Source organism: Thunnus thynnus, chromosome 4 (assembly GCF_963924715.1).
Source record: "Thunnus thynnus chromosome 4, fThuThy2.1, whole genome shotgun sequence".
NCBI lineage: Eukaryota > Metazoa > Chordata > Actinopteri > Scombriformes > Scombridae > Thunnus > Thunnus thynnus.
In genome coordinates this window covers 6,525,373-6,538,114 of record NC_089520.1, presented here as the reverse complement: position 1 = coordinate 6,538,114, position 12,742 = coordinate 6,525,373, and the positions used below count along the sequence as shown (strand labels likewise).

Below are 12,742 nucleotides of genomic sequence, written 5' to 3'. Positions count from 1 at the left end.
AATTTATACTTCCTGCAAAATGACCTCTGATGGCATTTAGATGATTTTTACAAGACACGGCATCAGGGAATAGACTAAATCACAGATGCCACTTAGACAGCAGTGTCTTTGAGGTTTCAGAGACCACATGATTTTCTTCCAAACAGCACAAGTTTAAACCTGTCTTAGACTTTAAACTGCAGCTAATCTAATGTTGGAGAAACAGTCTGCCCTCTTGTTTAGATTTTATATGTTTATTTTTGCTTTATTCATGATTTTTATATTAAAACAGGTAATTTAGCAGTCTGGTAAATGCAAATGATACAACTGTGAACATTTCAACAACCCTAACAGCCGCAGATCCCACCACCCTTCGACCTCCCATCTACCAACATAATTTGTCAGGAGAAGAAATTAAAAGAAAGTATGAATCAATGATTAAATAATATGTAAACAAAAGATATAAAAAGTAATGCTAATAATGCACAACACACATCACACCTTCAGTATAAATAACTGCTTGCGACATATAAATCATTGGCAATTTTGCTGCATGTTTCAGCAATATTCACATCCAATCATACTCAAAATGCATTATTCGACTTGCAATTCTCAACATGGGTAATGAACAGCAGCCAGGTCTTATAAAACTGCATCATCATTTTTAATGGCTAATTTTTCCATCTGTCTGAGGGACAAAAGTTTAAAAATATTCTCTTGGTAACACTGGCTCATTTACAATGATGTTTGTCCCTGTAAAAAAAAAATAAAAATAACCACAACCAAATTTATAATGAGTTCAATCTTTGGAGTGTGGGAGGAAACCCACGCAGACATGGGGAGAACATATAAACATTGTGCCTGACCAGAGCTGATGCACCTACATTAAAGGATAAGTTCACAATTTTCCAAGTCTGTCCAGAACAATAGTCAGGTGGTCATATTACACTGACACATGTTTTTCTTGCTGGATCATTCCTCCTGTTCATACTGGCCATTAGAAGATCCTTTCATATTGCACGTTCAATATAAATGATGGGGGACAACAATATCCACAGCCCTCCTCCATGTTTTAGTCAAATCAAGTCAATATCTTTCAAAGTTACAGTCTCTTTAGTGCCAAATTCCTCCAGAAAAACAGTATCTGTTGAGAAAAAAAGAGGGGAAATTTCACCAAAAAGACTAACTGTGGAAGATATCTATTGAAACCTCATATTATCTTTAAATAATACATTTTTGCTTGAGGACAAGGAGTGTGGATTTAATCCCCAATCACTTACATTGAAAGCGCATTATAAAGGGATCTCTTTATGGCCTGTATGAATAGGAGGAATGATTACAGCAAGCAAAACCTGTTTCAATACTTGTAGGGACACCTGATTGTTGTTTAAGTCAGACCTGAAGAACTGTGAACCTGTCCTTTAACAACACCCTTACTTTCTGCCTCTCTACAGAAAGGGCATGATCTGTATGAATTACTTTGGACTCCCTCTGTCCTGTGGAGGGAGAAGGCTGTCGCATATCACCAGCAGCTTTTTTAGATATTTTTTGTTTTGTTTAGTTTATGTATTTTTTTGTAGCCAGGACCTCACACAATGGATTAAACTGATCCTGCTGATTTGTCCCTGTTGTCCCCTGAAGCAACTCATCGAGCGATTGCATCTAAAATTCTGGCTATGAGCTTGAGTGTCTTCTGTGTTGATGCTGAATAACGTACATTTGCAAACACACAACCAAACATACAGATGTGAGACAGTGATCTCTGAACCCAACATGCTGTGAACGACACTCGGACATGATGATGAAGTTGACTCACCTTCCAGAGCAGTTTCTCTCTCAAGAAGTTGTTTTACCCGCATCTTTAACTCCTGCAGCTGTCTGAGCTTCTTCTGGATCATTACATCATGCCCAGCATTCGACTCCTGGAAGAGATTTATGTGATAGTGAGAAGGAATGCGATTGAAAGTTTTCATGCAGAAAAGTAAAGGAGCAAAACTAAACTTGTGAGAGGAATGATGAAGTCATAAAAAGGAAGAAGTGATAGAAGGGAGTAAAAAGGCAGTGAAGAGAAAAAACTATCAAAAGAGATTTAAAAAGAAGTAGAAGTCGTGTTAGTATGGGTCATTCTGTCTCAGTTTCAAATGTCACATCAGACATAACAATTTTAGGATCCTTCTCATTATTAGGATTCAGAAAAACTCCAAAGTCACATCCTGTAGTGTTTTCATGTCTGCCAGTTGATTAAACATATTTCCAGTGACGACTTTGACATTAAAAGTTAAGCTGCTCTGTAATATTCTCACATATACACGAACAGGAGATAAATGTTTCACATGTAGGTGAAACCATCTTTAGACAGAAGAATAAAGGGAGTTTCTATTTAAAAGAGGCAGTCAAGCTGCTTCTGTGCTTCCATGTTCATGGTGGCCCAAGACTCCGAGGATCCTGAAACCAGCAAGTTCCTGCTCAGAGAAAGAGTCCAGTAAGCAAATCCTGATGGAGAGAGACAGAAAACATCAAATAAACAGGTTGGAAAGCTCAGCAGTGACACCCAGTGGACTAAATCAGGAGTGGCACATTTAAGAGAACGAGCTGCTTCACTCAGGCACTGTGTACCAGGAGAGAAATGGACAGTTAAAGCAGCTATAATCAATATTTTTTATAATAACAATGTTTCAAATGTCTATGTCTAATGTAAGAGATGTCACTCATAATGAATCTACAGAGAATTATCAGTGACTCTACAGCTCCCCTCGGCTTCACAGCTTTATAGTGAGTTTCAGCTCATTGTTTAGCTGTCCGGCTGCAACTTTACCACTTAGGTGATGGTATGTCAGTGTTGTGCTCACAACTTGTTTTTGCTGCCCCCAAGTGTGACAAAAAAATCAGTTAATGCAGGTTTAATGGACAGTTTTCTGTGTGAGTGTAAGTACAGAAAATGCAGCTTTGTGTCACTCAGCTGCTGCTTGTGTCATTATTCAGTTTCAGTCTTTGTGATTATGTTTAGTGCTGTGTAGTTGTTGGTTAATGTGTGTTTGCTTATAGATTAAGCCACATGGTTTGCTAGATTACTGTTGTATTAAATCTCAGTGCTGTTTTATGTCAGTATTTGCACCACGTAACTTTAAAAAATATTTTTTATGATTTAGGCTCTGTTGTTATGTCCTATCCAAAGACCACACAACTACTTTAGAGCTGCAACTTATGACCGATGTGATAAATGATTATATGAAAAGACCATATTCTCTTGATTAATCGATTGATTGTTTGGTCCGTAAATGTCATAAAATATATATTTTTTAATGCCTCTCACAACTTCACACAGCCCAAGCTTTATCTTGATACAACATATATTTTAACTGTTTTACGCATTTTACTTGTAGTACTTAAATTTCACCACAAGATGTCACTAAAACCTTTTCTTCAATGTGTCGCTTTTTATTTTTTCCGTCGGAACTGTTGCCTCCTTTATAATCGTCCCCGGTCTAACATCCTGTCCCTCTTCAGTTCCACAACACGCATGTTATTTAGCTGTCAGAAAACTTTGGTGACATGAGTGCCGATAACAGTGGAGGAAATGTGTCTGTGCCTTTACGAAACCTGCTGAACTCCGTCCAGTGTGTCAAAGACCGAGTCAGAGGTAAAATATCACACATTAGCAGGACTAATATTTAGCCAGTAGCTAACTCCGCTATGTGCATGCTAGCGTTAGCCTCAAGCTAAACGTGCTAACATTAGCACAAAGCTAAATAATAAGTCTATATGTTCGCTGGGCTCGTTTTTTCCACTGAAGGTTTCTGTTTGTAGTTTTACAGAGTCCGCGTTATCCGGTTACAAGCTTTATGTTAGATGTGTTTGTTATCTTAAGTGATGGCAAGTTGTGAAATTTCCTTTTTAAGTTTCTGCAACAGCTCGACATAAACACTCAGATGTCAGTTAATTAGGTAACCGACACTGAGCTAAATACTGTATGATGCAACATATGATGTCCAGTTTATGTAGAAACTGTTTTAGGCAAATGTATTTATATAACACAGTTAATACACAAAGCGCTTGAGAAAGTACACAGGCAAAAGCAGATAAACAATAAAAGCAAGCAAAAACACACAGAATAAAAATAGTAAAACAAACAAGTAAATATATTTAATAATAAAAATAAACACTTTTTAAAGAAATAGATCAACTTGTAGAAGCAGGCTGAATCATAAGGACAACAATAAAGAAAAATTAAAATGTGCAATTTGGTTTGTAATCAGTTGCACGTCTATAAAACTGCAGATCAGATCATACAAACTACAGAACATTACAACATGTATTTAGAGGTGGTTCTCCAACTTTTTCACGTTACGGACCCTAAACTGACACAACTTAGGCCACAGACCCCCATCTGAGAAGATTTTTGCTTTTAGGTGTTTTATTACAGAAAGTGTATGAAACCCACGACCAAAATGGTCATACACTATGTCATTGTGTTACTTATAAATATTATATATAAATGTATAAATACAAAAAAATATAAAAATGATTCCCCTTTTTGCTGGGGACCCCCTGGGAATCCCTCAAGGACCCCTGGGGGTCCCTGGACCCCACTTTAAGAACCACTAATTTAGAGAGGTGTGGATACAACTAAATAGTCTTATTCGACCGTTGTTGAACTGTATTGAGGTCTAAAACAGCTGACATGTCAAGTTGGAGTGTAGTTTTATTTTGTTACGCCGCCATATGCCCTAATTTAGTAAATGTTTTGAAAGAAAACAACTGTGAAACTGTTAATGGATAAAATAATTAGACAGGGATGACGACGCTGAAGTTAGCTTCTGATTTGGAGATAATGGAAACATAAATAATGATATTTAGCAGCAGATTCTGTTTTTTCACCACTTGTGAAAAAGTGTTAGACATCATAGCAAAAACCCACTTTCTGTAAAACCTTTATTTTGCTGATGAAAACACAAAAAACTAATTGATTATTTGTCTGTTGTTTTCAGCTCTTGCCATTTGTTTTTATTCATAATAATACTAAATTCTGAGACATTACCTTAGAAATTTTGTTTTTATTTTTCATTCATTTTGGACATTTGAATTTAATTGCAAAATCAGTCACAAAGTCAACAAGCATTTGGTACATTTGTCACTTCGGCCTGTGAATCTGCTGTTTGTCCACGAATTTAACCTGGAAGAGGGAAGATTTGTCTGACCGAATGCTCATTTTTCTATCACAGATGGAGAGTCCAACGAGTCAGACGGAGCGTTCAACCTCTCCAACTTCTGGGACACTCTGAGTTGAGTATAGTTTATCATCTTCATCATCCTCCTCCTGCTTTTTTCCACTTTGTTCTTGGTGTGCATTCAAAATGTTTATCCATTAAGTGCAATCATCTATGTAATTATAGATCTTGTCATTTAATCCTGTTCCAACAAGCCACAGTGGGAGAAAATCACCATCTGAAAGTCATTTAATGGGACTTTTAATGTGAGTTAACTGTCTCTTCTGTCCTCAGACCAGGCAGTGAAGGCAGTGTCCCAGGAAGCCACGAAACTCAGCCTGGCCTTCTCCAAACCCCCGCTGCCATCACAACAGGTCAGATCATTATTGTAATCATAATATTTTACCGGTTTTGATCCTTCGCAAGACACCTGGATTTAATTAACCTGTTAAATCTGAGCTCTGGTGAAGTGTGACTGAGGATAGATGGATGAATGGATAGATAGACTACAGCTAAAACTAGTAACAGCCGTAACGACAGGTTACGGCCAGTGGTGTTCTGGCCATCGGGCATACTGGGACAAATCCCAGCCGGTGGGCCAGTGGACCGTCAAAACACATCTGTTTTTACCGGCCCTCTCTGTGTGCATGTCATTCAGGGTGCACATGAGAGCGTGCTGCATGCCTGTGTCTGAGTGCCCCCCTTTACTCTCACTGCCAGAAGCTCTCCAGCTTTAAGACCTTTAATTGTCACTTAAACCATTTATTTTAATTTGGTTTTTGTCTCTCTTTCCTGGACTCTCTGCAGGATGGAGAGAAGTTGACAGAGTCTATCATGAAGAGCGTCCTGACTCTTTCTACAGTGTATTACTGGCTACCAAAGAGCCAAGGTAACACCCATCACCTCCACAGTCCTACTATGTTCTCAGTCATGTATTATTTTGCATATAGTTCTCTTCTTTTGCTGCTGTCCTTTTCTATATTAGGGCGTCAGTTTCATGCAGTCTGATTTCAGTCACTGAAATGTGGTTTGGCTTGATAGTTGATACTTTAATACTTTCATAATAATATTAAAAGTAATAGAAGAGAAAAGCTGTTCCGTCCTGTTCTCACATATAAGCATTTTCTGCAGCTCTGCACTTTTAGTTAATCATGCAACGTTAAAACTCTCCAGTGAACCTCAGATTATACTTGATATTGGAAAAACCAAGAGCGTGCCGGCACACAGCTTGATATGTCTGCTGTTTTAGATTTTATGAATAGATATAAAAATCGATATAAACTTTGTCAGCGTCTGGACTTCAGCTTGTCACTTGTGTTTCCGTCGTCTCTTCTCTACGTGTGTCAGGTGTCAGTCTGCGGCGACAGGTCAGAGACGCCACAGTCGAGGTTCTGGAGGGAGTCGCACAGCTGGTGGAGGTCATACTGAGCACACCGCTACAGAGGTACGCACACACACACACACACACAATCACAAAAAACAGAGAGTGAATATAAGATATCACAGTAAATTGTAGTTTATGTTCACATCCGTGGATACAACCATTCAACACACACTTGCGCTAGTGTTGTCATAACACATGAAATTTCATGGTAACGCTAACACACATGCAGACACTTTTTTTCACTATGTTCATAGCTCAAACACAATCAACTGTAAACTTGACATCTTTAGATTTGCATTTTTGTTTTCAGCAAAACAACAGCAGCATGTTTTAATTTATGTTCCCTTTTTATTTCTCTCTTGGTTTTTCTCTTCCTCATCCTCTCTCTTCCTCATCCTCTCCCTCCAGTCTGACACAGGAGCAGTTGACATCAACAGGAGGTGTGTGGTCAGCCTGCGACCAGTTCGCCCAGTTGCCACAAGGTTAGTCCAGTCAACAGGATTTAAATAACATGTAGATGTAAAGGGGATAGCTGTGTTGAGCCGTGTTGTTGTGGTTGACAGCATGATAGCCTTAAAAATCACTTTCAGCTGTATCAGAGCTTCGTTAAGCTGCTGCTGCATCACATTAAAAGCTTTCCACCGGTGAACTTTCAGATTCAGGTCTTCTCAACAACATGTGGACATATTTGGGGCTGTCTGGGAATCAGCGAATGAGTTTTAAATATTACAGGGAGGAACAATATAAGCACAAACACCCACAGTGACATGTTAGATGATCTTCTAACCTTGGTATTTAGTGCAGTGGAAAAACACTCGCACCACACCAGCGTGGCTCTGCATGAATACCCCCTAAAATACATTCAAATTCTGTCCAACTCCAACTTGCTTTTATTGTATTTTAAAGTTATATCAGCTGCAGAAGTATTAGTGTTAATAGTTTCAGTAGTGATATTTACATTTGCAGGAAATAGTGCCAGTATAACAGTTGAATGATTAATGAAAATAATTGTTAGCTGCAGCCCTTCTGAACACAGTCTTCCTTTCCCTTTTATAGTTAGTGTCACTGCAGATCAATTTCAAATTTAAAATGTATTCAGGGGCTGGTGATGATGCCAGATGTGATCAGTTATCTGCTCATGACAACTGTATGACACTCAGTCTGTGTGACAATGATATCTAATGTGGAGAGCTTCGTACTTCCTCCTGGTTTGTGAATCAGCTGTTATTTCTAAGATGATCTGATGAATGTGGGACTTAATGTTCTGCCAAGAAAAAGTGTTTCCTTATATTTATATTTCTGTTCTTTTGTCTTGGAGTTTTGGCAGATTTTAATAAATTAAGGTTTATTAATGAAAAACATGTTGTATTTGTATTCCACAGATAATAAGGCAGCAGTGCTGGTGGTTCTGTCTGATCAGATCGGAGTTGTGAAGGACGCGATAGAGGAAATTGAACAGGTACACACACACACACACACACACACACACACACACACACCGTAAATTCTCTAATTGTGGCCAGAGGGTTTTTTTTCCCCCAACTGCAGATAAAACCGACCCTTTAATGAAACAGTATGTAAGAGGACGGCCTGTATTAAAATTGTTCCTGTGTTGTAAGTATATTATAGTGAGAAGCCTGTAAGTTTATCTCTTCAAAAGCCTCCTTTTGTCTTCATAAATTCAGGATGATCTATATTTCCACATCACTGATTCCACTTGTACATAAACAAGTTTCAATAATGTAATTGATTGTTGGTGACACCCATATTAAAAAGATTGTTTCTCCTCCACCCAGGCGTTATCTGAGCCTCAGGACCCGTTCAACGACATCCTCGACGATGACGAGGAAGGTGACGAGCCTCGAGGCAACCAGGACACATATTGGTCGGAGAAGGACCGGCAGGTGATCGGTCCGTGCCAGGGGCTGATGAAGGCGTCGGCGGCGTGTCTGAGGAAACTGACGTCGGCCGTCAAAGCTAACGGTGACGTCACCACTCCTCAGAACCTGGCCCAGCTGGACGACCTGGCTGACATCAGCAAGGACATCAGTCCTGGGTACACACACACACACACACACACACACACACACACACACACATACACACATACAGACACACACACACACACACACACTCACACACACACACACACACACACACACACACATACACACACACACACTCACACACACACACACACACACACACACATACACACACACACACGTCATTTTAGTTCATTGTGAATGTTTTAAACTCAGTTTCTTACTTAATTCTTACATATTGCACCTTTAACTCTTTGGTGCATATTGTAATAACTTGATTTTCAGGATTTGGACATTTTACACATTCAAATTCAGCAGTAACTCATTTTAATGGAAGTGCAGACAATGAGCATAAAAGTTTTTTTTCCTGCATCAGTCTTAAGTGTGGAAAAATGTTTTTTCTTTGTCTGAACATCAACAGTTCAAATTCATTTTTTTATAATTATTCATTTGTTTCTGCTGTTTATGATTGTCATGACTGTGGAAAGAATGTTGCTTCACTGTAACACATCAAACACTTAATCCAACATTTAATCTGTAATTTTGTAATTTTTAATCTGTAATTTTCATTAAAATAATTTTTTTTTTTTTACAATGTTTCAAAAAGTCAGGATAAATGATTTTCTCACTGTCTTTTCTCATCAGTGTTGATGATCTGGCTCTCTGTCTCTACCCGCCTATGGACTACAGTGGAGTAGAGAACAACGTAAGACACTAACACACATACACACACACACCTGCACATACAAACACACACATACCATCAACATGAGCTGTGTTTATTTGTAAGGTCTCGTTACTCTGTTTGTGCCTAATGGAAATGGTTTTAGTTCATATTTATTGCCTGTTTTTAGATGCATCACTTGACACACTCATGGTCGTCTTTTTATTGACTGTAGTGATGTAATGTTTTTTAATTTATTGGCTATAAGGGCTCCTGGGCCACACTGATGTCTTATTGGAATATTTGTTAGATTGTGTATAAATATTAATATTGTTGTGGCAGAGGACCTGCTCCCTATTTAGCTATAAAGGGCTACTTCTAAGGTAACAAAAACACAACAATTCTTATTTTCAGGTGTTTACACACTAATTAAAACATGATGTCTGTGGTCCGTCTGGGATCTTCTAGCTGCTGTCACATGATTGACCAATTGGATTTGCTGTAGCAGCTCCAACAAAGCTGATTGGTCAAAAGTTGAATGTCCCACCTCTCTTTCTCACGAAGCTCAGTGTACAAAATCAGAACATGCAATAAACATGTCAAAAGTCTGTGTGCGCGCACACACACACACACACACACACACACACACACACACACACACACACACACACACACACTCGTGTGAGTGTTAGTGCCTCACAGGTTGTGAATACAGGCTCGCAGTCTGTATCTGAAAGCACAAACTTGCCAAACGACGTTTGCAAGAAGACACCGAAATGTTCAGTCTGCAAGTACGTTTGTGCAACCAGGCAGCATTTACAGATACAAACATAAATGTACAAGTTCACAAAAATAAGGTTACAGATACAAAACCCTGTTTTAAAGCACATCTTTTTGAATGATATAATATTCCATAGATATTTCCATCAGGAGTTGGTAGAGAGCAAAAACAGCTTAAAGAGAAAGAATATTGTACTGAATTTGTCAAAGTTAACCCTCCAACATATCATCAGGATAAGTAAATACCTCTGACTGTGTTGGTCTTGTCTTTATAGAGATCAACAAACTCTGATCAGTGTTGTTCATAGTTGCTGCACCGTTCTCCCAACTGATTGAAATTCGGCTCAAACGCAGCCTCTGAAAACACCGGCGTGGATTAAATTGACGTCCCAGGGATGCACAGACGATGTTGGATAATATATTTACTGATTGTTATCTCTGCATTAAAAATTAGCAACAAAGGTTATTTTAAATGGGTCAGTCCTCATGTGGTATCTTGACATCAGATAGTTTTGGTTTAATTTGTCCAAGTTTGGAGATAATACGTCTCTGAGATTTTCGACAGTAACGTCATTGTCTAGAAGGTGTTTCCCAGTAACACTAAATGATCCAAAGAGCACACCGTCACTGACAGTTTTCAGAGGAACAGTTTTTCCAGTGAAAAAATTACACTGCTACATCTTGCATGTATATATATAAAAAAAATCAGTTTTCAGATATTTGTGGTTGAGGATCTGTGTTCTTATCAGAGTCCCGCCCAACTGGCCCGACTTGTTTTAACGCTTCACTAGTTTACTGAAGGAAAGTCAAAACTCTGCTTCAGTTAGAACAGGTTACATTTTTTTCTAATTTTGATGCTTCAATGGAGAAACATTCATTTCATTTTCAGTGATTGTATCAGCTGCTCTTGTGAGGAGCATACCTCTCTGCCTGAAGTATCTTTACAGCAGCTTAAGGTTCTCACTTAAACCTGCAGAGAAAAAGGGCATTTCAAAAGGGAATTGTGTTATTTTTATGCTTTCCCAACCTGCTTCTGCCTCAGCTGTGTTACATAAATACAACAACAACAAATAAATGTGTTTTTTTTTCTCTGCAGGTGTCTAAATTGGCAGCACTGTTAAAGAAAGTTCTAGAGATCATCAGGTAAGATTGATCCACCTACGCTTTTTAGCTAAAGCTAATACAAAAACACTTTTTCCTTGGAAGGTTTTCGGTGTCTTCAGTTTGTAGTTAATGGGTTCCAACATGCTGAGATGTTACTTACAGTGAGACGAATCATGAAGAAATGCAGGTGTTGAAATTGGGAGGATAAGTGATGCAAAAGATAAAAATGGATTCAGTGAATGTGAGAAAAAGTGTTTGAGAAACATGTGGGTGGTGAGTCTGAAATCTGAGAAGTCGTCCTATCAGTTCATCTGAAGGGCCCGAACGCGCTGAAAACGGTAAATGATGCGCTTCATTTGAAGTGCGTCATCTGATGCTCCTATACGACGCACTGCGGGGATCAGATTCGAAACGCCGACAACCACAAAACCGACACAGATTTGTTCTTCGTACTTACTGCTGGATTAGTTGGATGGAATGAATGAATGAAAAGGAGGAAATTAAACTAAGAGCGTCTGTTTCCACGGTAAATCATCTGTTTGATGGTTATTTATTTGTGCTTTAGAACGTAACCGCCATGAAACAATCAGAAAATAATGTTTTATTTCTCTCATTCAACGCCACCGTGCTCGCTCTCTCTCTCTTTCTCTCTCTCACTTGCTCTTGCTCTCAGTTAGCTCGTGCACTCTCTCTCTCTCCATTGGCTGCAGAAGAAAACAGTTTTGGTCGCTGGGTCTTCATTTAACGCTCCAAAATTGAAGCAAGGTCAGATTAGGTGCGTCAAGGCAGTTTGACGCGCCTCATAATGCTTTTGGTGCTCGTTCAGCCATTTAAAACAACAGATTTACTTCAAAATGCGGGTCAGACGCTTTCTGAATCCAGTCAGCTTGTTCACTTCCTGTCACTACAGTTTCTTTCTGTGACTGATAGGAGCCGATGACGAACAAACAGAATATTGTTCTAGAAAATAACTTGATCGTCCTTTATTGTGTCTGTTTCTCTTTTTCATTACTTTCCTCTCTCTTCTGGCCCTACAGGTCCAGTCACGTGTGCGGGGAATCAGAGCTGACCTGGGTTCAGTTCTTAGAAGGAGCCGTGGAACACAACCTGCAAAAAGCCAAAAACCTTATTCACCAGGACAGCTAGTGTGTGTGTGTGTAATTAAAAGTGTGTGTGTGTGTGTGATTTTATGTGCCAGTGTGTGGAATGAATGGCTACAGTGTGTGTGTGTGTGTGTGTGTGTGTGTGTGTGTGCGCGCGTGCGCGCATGCGTCCTCTACATCTTCGGGACTACATATAAAAGTGTGGATTTCTAACAGTGTATCATTGTGTTCACGAGCACTTGCATGTGCAACGAATAAAAATGAAATAGGTCATATATCAATTGTGTCATAACATGAACTCTTCTGTGGAAAGCATCATGTCATCCTGTAATCCTTCGCATGTCATTACTGCTGTCACAGTTAATCTACTTTTGACTGTTTGCCAAATACACACAGAACATCCTTGTGATGATGGAAGAGTTGTGTTCTTCTGCAGCAACTGAGTTCATTAAAATAACACGAAAATCTCTTTTGAA

At 39.0% G+C, this 12,742-nt stretch overlaps 1 protein-coding gene across 1 annotated transcript; it reads left to right on the top strand.

The window, feature by feature from the left end:
• Positions 1-3,459: 3,459 nt before the first annotated feature.
• ccndbp1 (cyclin D-type binding-protein 1) lies at positions 3,460-12,742 on the top strand. The gene is made up of 11 exons (XM_067586311.1): positions 3,460-3,619; positions 5,202-5,261; positions 5,481-5,560; positions 5,994-6,075; positions 6,534-6,630; positions 6,979-7,052; positions 7,953-8,029; positions 8,367-8,626; positions 9,261-9,321; positions 11,156-11,202; positions 12,201-12,742. Exons 1-11 carry the CDS (start codon positions 3,532-3,534, stop codon positions 12,307-12,309), a joined length of 1,035 nt encoding a protein of 344 aa, XP_067442412.1. The 5' UTR covers positions 3,460-3,531; the 3' UTR covers positions 12,310-12,742.